Source organism: Excalfactoria chinensis, chromosome 1 (assembly GCF_039878825.1).
Source record: "Excalfactoria chinensis isolate bCotChi1 chromosome 1, bCotChi1.hap2, whole genome shotgun sequence".
Taxonomy (NCBI): domain Eukaryota; kingdom Metazoa; phylum Chordata; class Aves; order Galliformes; family Phasianidae; genus Excalfactoria; species Excalfactoria chinensis.
This window is the reverse complement of record NC_092825.1, coordinates 47,686,905-47,703,528: the sequence shown is the minus strand read 5'-3', so window position 1 is coordinate 47,703,528 and position 16,624 is coordinate 47,686,905. Positions and strand designations below refer to the sequence as shown.

At 44.4% G+C, this 16,624-nt stretch overlaps 1 protein-coding gene across 3 annotated transcripts in view; it reads left to right on the top strand.

The window, feature by feature from the left end:
- CACNA1I (calcium voltage-gated channel subunit alpha1 I) overlaps nucleotides 1-16,624 on the top strand; it is a 153,840-nt gene that overhangs the window by 114,302 nt on the left and 22,914 nt on the right. For all 3 annotated transcript variants that reach the window (XM_072332518.1, XM_072332507.1, XM_072332524.1), the window contains exons 11-20: nucleotides 6,719-6,870; nucleotides 7,475-7,660; nucleotides 8,342-8,459; nucleotides 8,940-9,095; nucleotides 9,511-9,601; nucleotides 11,248-11,450; nucleotides 13,159-13,575; nucleotides 14,462-14,562; nucleotides 15,453-15,576; nucleotides 16,498-16,566. In XM_072332518.1, coding sequence (XP_072188619.1) covers nucleotides 6,719-6,870; nucleotides 7,475-7,660; nucleotides 8,342-8,459; nucleotides 8,940-9,095; nucleotides 9,511-9,601; nucleotides 11,248-11,450; nucleotides 13,159-13,575; nucleotides 14,462-14,562; nucleotides 15,453-15,576; nucleotides 16,498-16,566 — 1,617 coding nt within the window. The remainder of the gene's footprint in view (nucleotides 1-6,718; nucleotides 6,871-7,474; nucleotides 7,661-8,341; nucleotides 8,460-8,939; nucleotides 9,096-9,510; nucleotides 9,602-11,247; nucleotides 11,451-13,158; nucleotides 13,576-14,461; nucleotides 14,563-15,452; nucleotides 15,577-16,497; nucleotides 16,567-16,624) is intronic.

The following is a 16,624-nucleotide window of genomic DNA, read 5'->3' as shown; positions in this document are numbered from 1 at the left end:
GGGAATCAGAAGCTGTGTCTATACTGTGATGTGCAGAGCAGGCTTGAGAGGGTGTTCAGTGTATCCATGACCTTGCATCTGCTTTGCTGGCTGATAGTTCTATTGCATGTTGAGTTGTAGGACTCTGTGATGTACATCTGTCCCTCAGATCTGTGCCGCTGGTCTGAATGTGGTCATGATTCACACCACTTGTCTGCCAAGATCACAAGAAATAAGAGATTGGCCCACAGCAGAAATGCTAACTGTATCAGGGAATTTTACAGCCAAGGCAAATTTTAGCCACAAATACAATCTCGGGAAGCATAGAAACCTGCAGCGAGAGTGGTTTAAGCAAGTACTCAGACTTGCCCTGTGCTCTATCAGGGTGGAGATATCATAGAATCGTAAAGGTTGGAAAAGACCTCTGAGATAATCTAGTTCAATATCCTGAGCCCCAGAGTATATGAATTTCCCTGTATGAGGCAATGCAGTGGCTGAGGCAATATTTGAAGCCTCAGATGCCTGGATCCCACCCACACTGCAAACATTAGACCATTTTACAAAGCCCAGATGATTTCTGATACAAGGATGGGAAACCTTAATTTGATCACAGAATGCAAAACTGCTTGGGATGCTTTAGTATGGAAAAATACTGTTGGAAGCTCAGAGATGGGGGAATAAAGAAGAGTCTGGAGAGGTTGACTCATGAAAACAGATAAAAAAGAGCGATGTATTTATCATGTAGCAGAGAGATGAGTAAGGGTTGAAGCCCAGGACAATGTGAAAACTGCCCACTGATGTTTTGAAGATGCAAGCACAAAGCAGGAAGATGCATTGTTCATTTTGCGTTATTGGAGACAGCATGATTTAGAAGTTTAGCTGAAGAATATTTGAACTGGATGTAGAGAATTCACTCTGACTGTTGTGTGTGCAGATCTAAGCCCTTCTGGGCCACCTCTGCTGTGTTTGTACAAGCCTTGGCAGAGCAGGATCTGCCTGAAGCCTCAGGGTTTCTGGTAGCAGGTTATTAATGACACATCCTGGAAGTTATGCTATCACTTTTTATCTACAAGTATCTAGGAAAAGCTCATGGCCCTGTGGGATGCTTATAGTATATATATAAAAAAAGTTGACTGTATTGATCATAACTGAAAAATGTGGTGCAGCTGTTTATTTAAAATGTGTGCATTGAGTCCTGTTTGCCCAGCACAGGATTCTTTTAAAAAGAATATTTAGTTTCTGACATGAATTCCAGGTCTTTTTCTGGCAAAAGTTACCTCAAAACCACATAAGCATGTACATTCTTCCCTTTGCTCTTTCATGTTTCTCGAGCCCTGCTGCTGGTATATCTCAAACTGATGCTTCACTGCCTCCTTTTCCCTCCTTCCATTCCCTTTTTCCTTTTGCTTTCTTTCCAGAAAAATATATTTTCACAGAAAAATATTCAGCAAAACTCCTCTGCTTACAGAGATCTGTGATTTGCAGCTTGACACCATCCTATGACTGAAGCAGTTTTTGTTGCTTCAGCTTCTTCATCATGTGAATCTCCCCCAGATGAGAGCTAATGGAAATAAAGACCCTTCAAGCTTAGATTTTCTGGTGTGTGACAGATCACAATCCCAGGCACTTGCTAGAGACACACCTGTCTGGGAAAGAGGATGTGTGAAGGTGTTGCAGGTTTGCATGGTCTGGTCCATCAGCTTTGTGTTGCTCTGGTTGTTCATGGGCTATACAGATGAGATGGCCCAGAGATGAAGAACATCCTTCCAGTACTTGAGAGGAGCTGTAAGGATGTGTAAGCAAGAGGGGGACTGAATTTTTTGGACTCCGTTAATGAGCAGATCGTGATATGACAAGAGGGAATTGCTTCAAACTAAAAGAGGGGAGACTGAGGTCAGATATTAGGAAAAAATTCTCTGCTCAGAAGGCCCTGACACAGGCTGCTCAGATTGCTGCAGATGCCCCATCTCTGGTGGTTCAAGGCCAGGCTGGATGGGGCCCTGAGCAGCCTGAGCTGGTGTGTGGCAGCCCTGCCCATGGCACAAGGTGGGACTGGGTGGGCTTTGAGGTCTCTTCCAGCCCAATGATTCTATGATTCTGTGACCCAGAATCATGGGTGAGACTGCAGGAGCTGGGCAGAGGGGTCAGCCTCAGAAACACAGGCGTCTTGAGGACTGAGCCAATGTGCAAGTCTAACTTTTGATTTCTGAGCTTTGACCAGCAGAAAGAAAGATGTAAATTGGAATTATCTGTCTGTTTTGAACGAGGGGAGTTTGAACCAGACAACCTCTAGAAGTGTCTTGCAACCTCCACCGTTCTGCAATTCTATTTCACTTCATACTTATTTTTTTTTATTTTACTGTGTTTTGTTTTGGCTTGATTTGGTGGTTGTTTTTGTTTGTTTGTTTGTTTGTTTTATGCCAGGAAACTTAACCTCAGCATCCAAATCGCCTTTAAAATTTGTCTCATCCATCAAGTCTTTTCTGTCATTCTGCTTGTGTGGCTGAGGCACCTTCCTGTCTCCGTATACATTTCTTGTGAGGGAAATCGATTCATTTTGGGACAAACTGTATTGCTATGACTCATTCTTAATCCTTAAGCTTATCACAAGTTATCACTTGTAAACAGATTAGTTTATACAAATCCATCACTGTGCTTTATGACATACAGTACCCTTAGTATTGGGTCTTCAGATATTGCTGGGACATGGCACAGGCCAAAATCCATCATTTCAAGCTTTGTCCTGCTTGAAATATTTTTTGCAGTTCTTCAGATTTGCTTCTGCTTGGAAGAATTGCTTTTTAAAATCCAGTGTAGAAAATCAAGATATTAGACGCTTGTGACTGTCCAGAAGGATCCCTTAAATAGCCCTAATTTGTTGTTGGTGCTCGCACAGGATCTGGTGCTGCTCACTTTTCTCCTTATTCAGCACAAGGATGAAAGGTTACTCCCAGATGAATGTCTCAGACTCCTTTCTCATGTATTTCTTTGAGCCTGTTGGACTTGCACATCCTTTCCATTAGTAGCCATTAAGACAATTACAGAGAAACTTGATTTCCCTCCTGTTGTGTCAACTTCCAGTATTCCTTTGTGCATCAGAGTAATACTTTATGAGGTGCGTCAGGAAACCATCACTTGTTTCCCAGTTAAACCAGCCTCATGTACTGCCACCTTTGTATCCTTTAGCCTGCATGATTTCCCTTTATACCGGCATTTATTGGATCCGCTGGTTCATATTTTACAGTTATTGCTTCCCTTTTTGCTATTTGCTGCTTGTCAGAAACATTCAGCAAGTGTCCAAGCCAGCTCATCATGCTGACATTTAGTAAATGATGGAACAGGCTCTCCAGGGTGCTGGATGAAGCCACATCACTTCAGTCTTGTAAAACTAGGGAATAACAAAATATTATGAAACCCTATCTGGTTGTGGGGTGGTGATAGAGAAAGTAAAAGCTACCTGGTCTGTTCCACAGCTGATTTCTGTGACTCTTCTGATCATCAAGTAAAATGGACAGAATGGGGAGACTTGTGTATGTATTTTTCTCTCTCATGTTCTCAGAGGCGGTGATGTGCAGGTGGGTTGGTAGGGCTGGTTTACGTAGATCACATCAATAACTCTCTTGTTTCTGGGACAGTTGCCTGGTTAGAATAACCTGGTTATTCCTGGTTAGAATAAACTCTTGCAGGGTATTCTGCATGTTCTCAGCCTTTCCTATACTATAGAGCACACCTTTCTGGCTGCTATCCGATGACATTTTTCCCTTGTTTTTTCCCCATCCATTTGCCCTCTTCGTCAAGTTCACATTTCTCTGTCCAGTCTCCCACTCCAGCAGCATTCCCTGACATTCTTGACCATGCTGATCTAGATATGAAAGCATACCTGCGCAGCACACAGCCCCTGCCCTGCCAGCAGCAGTATCTCTAGGAATGGCTGCAGTGCAGGATCTGCCTGTCACCTGAGCGTGTGTTGCCTTGGGCCTCTCCAGCTGGCTCTTTTCTCTTTTCCCTTTCTTTTTCCTGAGTGCATTTCTTTTGTGTCGCTTTTCCCTCCCCAGCCAGTATTTCTGTCCTGCTTCATTTTTAACAGTGTCTTTTTTGCTTCTTTTTGGAGCCCATTATGTTATTATTTTTTCCTGCTCTTTTTGTAGTTTCTTTTTGCTGCCTCTCTCTCTATCTCTCACTCCTTTCTTTCCCTGCCCTGTTCTTCCTGCCCCTCTCTCTGGGAAGGATGCTTTCTGGGTCTGATTGATAGCCCATTAGAAGAAAGATTAACAGGTGGAGGCTTGACTAGAGAAACAGATGTCAGGGAGGGAAGGAGAGACGGGAGAACAGATGACCTTTTCCGTAAGTGAGAGGCAAGCATGGCTTTTCAAACATCAATTGCTCCCTACGACAGCACAGGAGAGAAAGCATGGACAGCAGAGAAGGATAATCCACCATTACAGCCTGTTGCTTTTTCGCATTCCTCATTCTCACCGACATAATCAGGCTGAAATTGGCATCCCTGCTTAGCATATGGGCCTCATGTTCCCAGCATGTGTCATTACTGCCTGGCTCTTGGTAAAGTGTTCTTCATCTCTCCCTTCCCTTGTGCACTTGTTCATTCTTCCTCTCTCGTCATTCTTATCTCCCCTCCTCTCTTCTTCATTTTCATGATGGTTTTGTTATTCAAATGTAATTATGGATATAAATTGAGCTATCTCCTTTTTTTCCTTTTTTTTTTTTAAAAAAAAAAAAAAAAGTATTTTTTTTAATTTCAATTAAACCTGCACTGAGGAGTGCATGAAATTACCAATGGACATGGGGTAGACACATGACTGTGGGAAGCATTTTCAACCTATTCATATGGGAGAAGAACAGACAGATTTAGGGTTCTGGGGATCCTCCCTGAGCAATCTCCAGATTTAGGGGGAGGTTCAGACCCAGAACCAGAAAGTGGTCCCAGACATGGGTTGATAGTTGGGCTAGATGATCTTAATGGTCTTTCCAGTCTTAATGATTCTATGATTTTATGATAACAAAACAGAGAGAGACTTCTGTTTGCTACCACAGAGGCATGGATCTTGGGCTCAGTGGCACTGTAGGTTAACATCAAATATTTAACCTTCTGTGGGGTGTGAAAGACCTGCTTCAAGGTAAACATGGAAAACTGGACCGGAGGAGCTCTGAGGAGGAGCCTTGGAGCTGCCATATCATGTTCCTCTGTTTGGGAAGGTGGCACACCTTCATCTGGAGCAGGTTCCTACCAGATACTGCTTGGAAAGGTGATGGCCAGCAGTGTACTGCAGCCAGACAAATTGTCTTAGAGGTTTCATATGGTCTGAAGGCCATAAGCAGTCCAGCTTATGGCACCACAAGATGTGATCCATTATACTGGAAGGAGATTTTTCACGTGCTTGGGGAAAATTTGTTACCTGCCCAATGTCACGGTCTGTATGTGTGTGGTGTCTGTGTAGGCATGTCGTGCTTGTGCAAGTTACCCCTCACTCATCTGGCATCAGTTCAGACCTCAACTCTTGCTGTTTGTCCTGGTGCAGCCCCAGTCTCTAGTGTGAGAGGTGCTTTTCCATCCCAAATTCAGCACGGGGAATGCCCTAATTTCACACAGCAGGACAGCAAGAAGCTGGCGTCTCTCACAAATGACATCAGTGCAGCCTCTGTCTCCCCCTAAAACAACATTTCACCATTCCTGTGGAAACAGTGTAGATTCTTTGCTAACCTTGTCAGGGAAGTTTCCAGGGCTGCACACGGTGAAGAAAAAGTCATTAATTCAGAAAACAAAAGAAGGAGTAATTTAATTTGCTCAGACTTGTTCCACTGATGGAGTCATTAAAATACTTTCTCCCTTCTGCACAAGCACATCATTCTCTACTGGAGGAGACTGTTTCACAAGGGCTGAAAGATGTGTCAGAGATTCATCAGAAGAAAATGCCCGGGGCAGGGTCAGGTTATGTGTTTTTGTTTTGGTTTGTTTTTTCTTTTCCTTTCTCATTTTTAGCACAGTAGTTTTGTGTCATCTCTGAAGATTTCCACTGTGTGCATCTGTTTTTCTCCTCTTAGTCTCTCTCTTTTCCTCATTTTATCTTGCTGTTCCTGCTCCTTATAGGTAGGTGTTAGCATTGTGGTCCTTGCTGTTACATTACTCATACAGTTTGATAGTCACTTTGGTAATTATTGAAGCAAGACCAGGAAACTAATGCATATCAAGGATTTAGTTGGGGGTTAGGGGAAGAAAATGGGGAAGGAAAAGGAAAAAAAGCAGTGGAAAAGGGATAGTGAAGTTTAGAGGAGAATGGGAAGCTGTGTTCTGACATTCAAATGTTTTCAAAATTCAACAACAACAATCGTGCCAGGTATGTGGAAAGCTTTGATGGAAGAGGCCAACTACAGACCAGCCACTTTTGCCCTGCTTTAAAAATACCGAAGTTCTTTGCACACAGTGATGCAGCCTTTAACCTGGGGAGCAGTGCTTAGAATTGGATGTGGAAGAAGCTGTTTGACGTGAATGGCTACGTAATTCCCTGACTGATGCAAAAGAATTTATTGGGGACATAATCTGTGATGAGGGTAGTAAATGTGGGAAGGAATTGGAGCAGAAAGGTGATTGTCCAGCCTCACTTCTGTCTCACCTGTGGTTCTTCACAATTCACTACAGTACCTGTCCCCTAGGAACGGTGGCATTTTATTTCCCAGTTTCAGGGTTCTTTCAGTTCTGACTCTGAATTTACTTTCTCTCCAGCCAGAGGAACTGACCAACATCTTGGAGATCAGCAACGTTGTCTTTACAAGCATGTTTGCCCTGGAGATGATCCTGAAACTTGCTGCTTTTGGCCTCTTTGATTACCTCCGCAACCCCTACAACATCTTTGACAGTATCATCGTCATCATCAGGTGATAAGGGTCTTGGGTATCAACTGAAATACATATAGTAGAGAGCACCACAAAGTTTGCATGTTTTCATGTGCCTTTTCCAACAAAATATAGCAGCTTTAACAGAAAAAAGGGGATGAGCTGATACACAAGACAAAGGATTGAGAGAACGAGATGTCATTTCCTGGTACTTTTGACAACCCCGAGCACTTCTGTCCCTCATTTTCTCTTCTGTTGGATGGAAACCATCATGATTGCCTTGCAAGTCCACAACAAATATTAGTTCCCAAGTATTTTTCAGAATGCACAAATGAAGGGTACTACAGAAGTTTCATGTGTGGTGGAAGGATCTGTCTTGCTGGGTCTTACTGCTGAAATCCTTCTCTCATTCCTGCAACAAGTAGTGCTTCATGAAAGTAGAAATGCCACTTTCTACACATTATTACAAACCTGTAATATATATTTCTAATTATGTCTTGTTAAAACAAATTTTCCCTCTGACCTGTATACGTGTATGCTGCCAATGCAGAGGTGACAACTTGGATCAGAGTTGTTATTTTCTCTCTGCTGTTTGTTTGCTTCTTCATTTTGTTTCTCTTGCTCCCTGGGCCTCTCTTGGCCATAGCATCTGGGAGATCATCGGTCAGTCGGATGGGGGCCTCTCAGTGCTGAGGACATTTCGTCTCCTGCGTGTGCTGAAGTTGGTACGTTTCATGCCTGCATTGCGCCGCCAGCTGGTGGTGCTGATGAAGACTATGGACAACGTAGCCACCTTCTGCATGCTTCTCATGCTTTTCATCTTCATTTTCAGGTGAGGAGGCGGTTGCCTTGCAGTGTTCTGAGGAGGCACTGCATGGTTCATATTGCTGTAAACATCAGTGTGTGAGCACGTGGCACATCAGTGTGTGAGCACATGGCTCTAGGCTTGGGCAGCACTGGTAGATATTTGTTTAAAGAGGTTGAGGCTGTTGCTCCCCTAAATTGGTTTCGGTAGCTGAAGATTTGTCTTGAATGGGGTAGAGAATTGCTGGCTCCAAATGTGTGTGCTGAACATAACGTCCCATTGTGGAAGAGGTGATGTCTCTTGGTAATTAGTAGTATCTGCAGGAAGAGCTCAGCCTGGATGCTGATTGGCAGAAAGGTCACAGGAAGCACCCAAGAAAATTTGTCAGTGCACTTTATGGATGCATTGGCAGGGAGATGAAGACAAATAAGAGCAAATGAGAATGATGGAGAAAGCAAGTCTAAAGGCATTAAGTGGGCTCTGAGGCAGTGCAGATGAGAAGTGAGGTTTTGCAATAAGCTATAGGGTTGCAACACAAAGCTCTTTCTTTATGGTTAAGTCCCAGTGGTCTGGCTGTGTTGTTCTAGCACCTGTCCCTTCCATCTCAAATAATTATATGATCATTAATTGCCATGGAGTGTCACTCTGACTTATTGTGATGGCAGAGACATTTAAATTTGGCACCATTTCCTATTCCTGTCCTAACAGTATCTTGGGAATGCACATCTTTGGTTGCAAGTTCAGCCTGAGGACGGATACAGGAGATACAGTTCCTGATCGGAAAAATTTTGACTCCCTTCTGTGGGCCATTGTCACTGTCTTCCAGGTGAGCTCGCTTTGTTCTTCATGGGTGAAAAAAGCAAAGTGAGGATCGTGAGGGTTTTTTTTTTTTCTCATTGTGGATTATTCATTCATTTCTAACAACACAGAAGGCTTCAGTATGTGATGTCAAAGGAAGAAGAGCAATTGTATATTGTAACTTGGTGATTGGTATCTCTCAGGCAGAGGGGCTCCTTCTTTCCTAATTGGAAGTTTGCAAAGGTCACTTCTCCTGTGGCAACACCTGTGTTTAACACTATCACCCCAGCATATGGTTACCCTCATATTTGTTCTTGTTTCTTTTTGCTCAGCTAGCATTACTGGGGCAGTATCACCATATTGGGCAGTAGCAATGGGCAGTAGCTGTGAGATTATGGGGAGGTTAAAAGGCCTAATGTATCCTAAAGTGTATACTTTCAGTGTCCTTTTTGGGAATCCTCTCTGTGTTCTTCCTTCATGTTTACATCATTTCTGATTCTGGTTGCAGATTTTAACCCAGGAAGACTGGAATGTTGTGCTCTATAATGGCATGGCCTCCACCTCTCCATGGGCATCCCTTTACTTTGTGGCTCTTATGACATTTGGCAATTACGTGCTCTTCAATCTGCTGGTGGCCATCCTTGTGGAGGGGTTCCAGGCTGAGGTGAGTCATCAATGATGCTACTCCCATGGAGAGGAGGAAAAGAGGTGCTTAAAAAGGATCTCTGAGACACTTGGCAGGTACTGGAGTGAAGGACTCACAAAGTATCACACCTCTGACATTCTTCTTTTTAAGTTCAGGGTAGGCTTCTTTAAAAAAATAGATGACAGTATTAATCCTTGCAGTGAAAGAGACAAACCCTCCAGAAAGGAATTCACAATTTCTATCCCATTCTACACCAGCTAAGGTGAGTCCTTTCCATTTCCTAAAGCAAGGATGCGTTATCAGCCATCACAGGTCACGCTGGACTCCCCAGTGGTCATGGTAGTACATGGCTGCCAAGGAAGATTGACAACAGTGCAATACAAGAAAAAGTGGCCTTTTATGAGTTCCCACCTTCTCGATTTGTGTGTTACAGGGTGATGCCAACCGATCATACTCAGAGGAAGATCAGAGTTCGTCAAACATGGAGGAGTTAGATCAGTTCCAAGAGATCCAGGAAGGCTCAGGTATGATAGCTCAAACTATCTCATTTGTTTACATCCCACTGGTGCTTAGTGGGAAGCCTGAAAGCAGATTTGGCAGAAAATTGGCTCCCACCTCCAAGGCAGAACTTACTTTTGTTTTGAACTTAATGTTAGTTCGTGGTGTTACATGTGGAAATTTTGGAGCTGCACTGGCATCTTGAGGAAAGTGATAACTAAAGGCAGCAGGTTTTGAATGTCTAAAAACCAGCAAAAAGGAGTGAGAAGATGACGCTCCTGCTCAGCTTTGGGGGCACCATTTCAGGAACACCGTGTCCAGATCTGAAGGCCCCATTTGGAGAGGGGATACCAACACACTAAAAAGGACTCAGGCAAATCTGGAGGCCCTGCCTCGTAGTGTGAGGTTAATGAAGCTTAGAGAAACTGGAAAAGTAACTTGATCACACACTCTGTAAATGCTGGCCATAAGGAGAGATTTTTGATGGTAGATGGCTCTTTAATTGAGCAGAAAAAGGCATAATGAGATTGTAAAGGTTGGAAGCTGAAGCTAGACAAACTCAGACTGCAAAAAGCCACATATTTTTAAGAAGGATAATTAACTGTTGGAACAGTCTGCCTACAAACTGCTGGGTAAGGTTTCCACCCCTTGAAGACTGCAAAAGGTATTATACTTCAGGCAGGACTTAGTGGCAAGGAGCAGCAAGAGTATGAATAGTGAGTCGGGAGCTGGGGGAAGCATCCAAGCTGGCAGGACAGAGACCACGCCAGCAAAGGCATAGACTTTGCACACACGAGCAGAGCAGGTCTGATGATGGTAGCCAGGGTCTAATAGTGGTTCAGAGTCTGCCATGCAAGTCCACAGGGAGCCAGCAAGCTCAGTCAGCAAGACAAGGTCAGGATCCATGAGGTGTAAGTACAGGCAGAAGCATATTCACAGCATAACCCAGGCAAGTATTACCGGCATGGGTCTGAGCTTGAATGCATCTTCTGTAGTGAGGAGCAGAGGCTCCAGGCTTGGCTTGTCACAGCCTATTCTCACAACTTAGGTATTTTCACAGCAGTACTATCCTGGGTTGCATAGCTACACTGAGCCAGGGCTTATCTTGAGTGTAGGCAGCCAAAACCCTTGAAGGGCAGAAAGAGGAAAGGTTGCAGACTCTGTTGGTCACAGGCAACAGTGACAGAGAGAAGGCAATGGTATGTGACCTTCATTATGCAATAGGTCAAACAAAAATGATTGCTCCACTCCCTTCAGATGTTAAAAGCCAGCATCCCATTCTCTCCATCCATCTTGACAAATGTCAGTGGTTTTTCACACCAGCTAACACAGTCCTCGAAGGTGCCCTGAATCTTCAAGGTCAATGATCAGTCATTTGAAGAGGCCCAGCGTAGGACAGGCTGTTCTGTTCTGCCTTTCTTCCTGACCAGCACTCTGCTCAACCATCTAGCCTCAAGGAGAAACACCACAAGTTTTGTAGATTGAAAAGAACATTTCAAAGTCATGCTAGATTGCACTACTTTTGCCATAGCACCCTAAAGCAAAAGAAATGAATATTGTCTGATAGCTGCTAACATGCTTAACAGTTTGGATGTTGAAACTGTCACTGGGTGGTAAGGAACCAATCTCCTTCTTTTCTCCTTTTTCCCTCTTTTTCTATCTTTGCACCCAGATCCCAAGCTTTGTGCAATTTCTGTGACACCAAATGGCCACTTGGACCCATCGTTGCCCTCTTCCAATGCCCCAGTGGCTGCTGGGGGAGTCTCCAACTCCTCACGCAACTCCCTGCAGCCTGACCAGATCCGTGTTGCTGTTGGCTCCCGGAAAAGTAGTGTGATGTCCCTGGGGAGAATGACCTATGATCAGCGATCCTTGGTGAGTGAGTGAGTAGGAACATCTGTTATACCCTTCTTTTGAAGTGCAAGTGCCTTTCATCATCTGTTGGATTACTATGGAGAATTGCATTGCTTGTAACACAACCACATTGCCTGTTCTTAGGAAGCCGGTTCACATAATTCATCTGTATTTCCAGATTAGATCAATCAGTCAATCTTAGAATGGCTTGGGTTGGAAAGGACCTCAAAGATCATCTAGTTCCAACCCCCTTGCCATGGGCAGGGTTGCCAGTCACTAGTTAAATTGCCTGGGAACCCATCCAATCTGGCTTTGAACACCTCCAGGGATGAGGCATCCTGTGCAGCCTGTGCCACTTCACCAGCCTCTGAGTGATTTATCAACCTTATTGATCTATATTTGCAGATTGTTGAACAGTATTCCACTGAATGTAGGTTACAGCTTTTATATTCTTCTAGTGAGAGAGGGGGTACACCATGGGCACAGAGCTTTTCTTTTTGGGAGACCAGGCTCTGAGGAACCTGGTCTAGCTGTGGATGTATCAAAAAGAGCTACAGGAAAGAAGGGAACAGACTCTTTCACAGGGTTTGTTGTGACAGGACAAGGAAAAATGGTTTCAAACTAAAGTACAGGAGATTTAGGTTAGAAATAAAGAAGAAGTCTTTTACAGTGAGGGTGGTGAGGCACTGGAACATGTTGCCCAGAGACATGGTGGATGCCGTGCCCCCGGAGACTTTCAAGACTAGGCTAGCCAGGCTATAGGTAACCTGATCTAGCTGTGGATGTCCCTGTTCATTGCAAGATAGTTGGTCTAGATGACCTTTAAATGTCCCTTCCAACTATAAGGATTCCATAATTCTATGATTCTATGTTTTGTCCTCTCGCCCAGCACAAGAAGTCATGCTTTTTCTATGCTGAGAGCATAGAAAGGTCTAGGTGCTGCCAGAACTTCAGAGTCCTATAGTAGATGCATTTTCTGGAAGCTTTTGTTAAAGGGAATAGAGAAATCTTGGCTTGGAGCTTACGCAAATCAGATCCTGCTGTCCCCCAGTGCTTCTCCAAACACTACTATCTGTCCAGTCAGCACATTTCAAACCTGTCCACCTTGTAATATAAGCTTCTGTGACCTCTGCACACTACCACACATGGCTTTTGAAGGGGTTGCATTGATACTAGAAGCATTCGTGCCCCTGTTATTTCTAAACAGGTAGAGCTGACAGCCATGTACTACATGATAACTCGCTGATGTTGTTGAACTAGGCTGTAACCAACAGGACTGTTTCTCTCATTTCTTCCTTTTATGAGGACTGTGCTCAAAGGTGTTGTGTCAGATTATCCATCTCCCTGTACCTTGTGTTATTCTTTACCCTGGGGCTGCGTAAAATGCTGCCAATCAGATTTTTTGAAATCTTTATTCTCGCTCTGTGCTGATATAAGTAACAACATCAGGCATCTGGCCTTTGGCTTTATTATTTACCTTCCCTTTAAGTGCCTTGCACACAGATGGTGCTATAAAGCGATCACAGCCAACACCCCTGCTAGCTCATTATCAATTTGGTGTTAGATTTATAGCAATTACAGCTAACATTCCCACTATGCGTCTTTATTGAGGGGTAAAAAAAGGGTCCACATGGCTTAGGACCCCTGGAGGGATGTCTAATGTCTCCAACAAGTCAGCGTTTTCCCTCCACAATCCTGTGTGGTTGAGTCCCAACCTGCTCTCTTACAGTCCAGCTCTCGCAGTTCCCACTATGGTGCCTGGGGCCGCAGCGGGGCCTGGGGGAGCCGTCGCTCCAGCTGGAACAGCCTGGCCCGAGGACACAGCCTGAAGCACAAACCTCCCTCTGCCGAGCACGAGTCCCTCCTGTCCGGGGAGAGGCACAGGGCAGGAGATAGGGAGCTGGATGGAGCAGAGAGAGTGTTTCACCACCGCCGGACGCTCTCTCTGGACAACAAAGGCTCCTGCGACCTGGTAGAGTTGGCCTCCATCCCATCTGGCCACAGAGGGACCTGTAGGCCAGGGACAACATCAGGGGGCAGTGATCATCAAGACTGCAATGGCAAAATGCCCAGTATTGCAAAAGAGATCTTCCCAAAGATGAACAACCGCAAGGAACGGGGAGAGGATGATGAAGAGATAGACTATGTGAGTACATGGTGAGGGGAACCTGGGGTTACAATGCAGTGCTGTGGGAAACCCCAGCTCTGTCCTCAAGTTTCAGTCTCCCTGTCATGTGGATGGGAGAGTTTGCAGAAGTGCTGTAAGTACAGGTGGAGGATGTTACTGAATGTAGGTGGGTCTAGGCAAGCCCACACCATGCTGTCAGGCTGCCCACAAGGCAGTCATGAAGATAGATGGTGAGAAGAGAGTAGAAATGAGGTGCATGCATAGGCATTTGGGAGCTGATATTTCAGAGCAGTGCAGCCAGTGATTGTCACAGGTTAGGAAAGGTCAGGCTTTGTGAAAAGGAAGAGCTTTGCTTTGGAAACAGATGCATAAGAGACAAGGCAAATGTGTTTTTCTGTGCCAGCCTGGGAGACCACCATACCCAATCTGTGAGCAGATTGAAGGGTGGAAGAAACGGAGGGAGAATCAATAGAAATGGGAACAGACATACAGTGTATATGAAATTAAGTCACCTCTGAGTCCAACTGCCAACAGAAGACCATTCTGTCCTTCTCATTTACCTGAGATATTGAGGAAACATCATCCTCATGTAATAGAGCCAGCGTCCCTATTATGGGCAACATCCACCTGTAGATGGGAGACCAGCAGTTTTGTTTTTAATGATGCAAGGAGGAAATCTGAAGGTGAGAGGTGAACAGAACCTGACAAAGAAGTACTTACCTCCTCTTTAGTGTCTTGTTCTTTGGGTCCATTCCCTCATCCAGGTGCTAAAGAAAGGCAGATAGTGCATGTGGAGAGGAACACCTTGATAATGGTACTTTGGGATCACATGATAAAGTGAGTGTGCCTTTGTTAGGCAGTGAGAAGTCAGCCAGTGACACTTGCTTCTCCTGCATCCCTCCAGAGCCTGTGTTTTCGCATCCGGAAGATGATGGAAGTCTATAAGCCAGACTGGTGTGAGTTACGGGAAGACTGGTCTATATATCTTTTCTCTCCACAAAACAGGTTTGTGCAGTTTTTTTCCATAAAAGGGTTGAGAAGATGGGACAGATTTTGTTGCTGTGCCATTTGCTTTCCCTGAGCTGGACATTAGATTGTAACTTTGAACACAGCTTCTGGGAATGTATTTCTTCTCTCCTTTTACAGTCAAACAACATTTCTCTTCCTTGATTCTGCAGAGAGAGGGAGGACAAGAATCCTAAATGCTTATTGTGCTTTTCCTTCCCTTTGGAGCATCCCATTTTTCTGTTGTGTAATCATAAATATTTATGGAAAAGTGAGGCAGGGGATACTGACATTAAACCAATAAGGAGAAGGAATATATTATTAATGACTCCATAACACTGATATTTTCTCCCCTGGCACCAGAACAGCCTCTCCATTCCATTTTCAGTCCCACTGCCAACTTACCAGCATATCATACCCTTTAGGGCAATATTAGAAATCTTTTTGCTGGAAAAGAAAAACACAACAGCAATAACAAACAAACACACATACTAAAAACAAAAGTACCCACATATACTAAGAGATATTTTCTTCCCTCTAGAGGGTCATCCCACCAGGAGAAAATGCCCACATACCTCAGCCAACAGCATTCTCACTGATGTGCAGCCACCTCTTGAGGAGTAGGGAGTTTTGTTGCAGCCCATGGAGGAGAGCTCCTTGCTCCATGTGGCACCCTGGCACTATGTCTTTCAGAGCAGGCAGAGTTGTGGTCTCCATGACAACCAAGTTACTTGCCCCTCCTCAGCTTTCAAGACGTGGCTTCATTGCCCCAGTGTGAATCTGGAAGGGTTTGCTACATCACAACTCATTTTCAAACAGACCACTCAATTTTCTGTGCTTCTTACCTCCCTCTGCCCAAGGTACAGGTACCTACTGGAACTCTTTTGCAGGTTTCGCCTCCTCTGCCAAACCATCATTGCTCACAAACTCTTTGACTATGTTGTGTTGGCCTTCATCTTCCTGAATTGCATCACCATTGCGCTGGAGAGACCGCAGATAGAACACAGAAGCACGGTGAGCACTGTTCCCTCCCATCTACCTTTTAACACAATGTCTGACAGAGGTGTGTAGGCACTCCTGGTACCATAATGACCTTTGGGCATAACTTAGCATTAAATGTAACTCTAAGTCATCTATTCATGCATATGCATTAGTGATTCACATCGTATGTGCTTCCCCTGCAGGGTCTTATAATGTGTCAATCTTCTTTATAATAGGGTAATCCTAGTTTGCCCCTTTTTTGGGGGTGAGGAAGTCCTTTGGGACCCCATGGTTAAGAGAGAGTTTGCCAAAGGGTCAGGGATTGGGAAATAAAACAAGTGCCTTCCATGTGCAGTATGTCATCATGTGTGCTGCTTTTGAGCTAACTTGGAGATGGCTCAGACTGGAACATCAGAAAGGAGACTGAACTGACAAGTGGCTTTTTTTGCATTTCTTCCTTAGCTGACCCCTCAACTCTGCGGCACTTACACGCCCTTCAGCAGTCAGTCTGTGCTCAGCAGCCCTTTGGGAAGGAGTCCCAGAGCAGCGCAGTAAATCAGGACTGAGCAACACTGGCAGAGTGAGGCAGTGAGCACCTAGGAACCAGATTTGTAGATTGCATTGCAAATCCCATCCACAAAGAGCTAAATGGGATCCTGTGCCAGCTGTGGCATGAGGTAGAGCTGAGGCTTGTGAGCCCAAAGCTGTCAGTGCTGACCTTTGCCAGGAGTGCTCCTTTTATTCTTCCAACCTTCAGACCCTTCACAGGAAAGAAAAATACATCAAGTTCACCACAGGGGCCTCATGGAGTAACAAGAAGTCAAGATACATTTAAGGCCATTCTCAATCTCTCTCTCTCTCTCTCTTCTTTCTCCTTTCCTTTCTTTCTTTTTCTTTTTTTTTTTTTTTTTCTTTTCTTTTTTTTTTTTCTTTCTTTTTTTTTTTTTTTTCTAGGAGAGAATCTTTCTCACTGTGTCCAACTACATTTTCACAGCAATTTTTGTAGCTGAGATGACACTGAAGGTAAGTTAATGGAAATGAATGGCTCAGAGCCTTTCCCCAGTGTCAGGAATGCCATGGC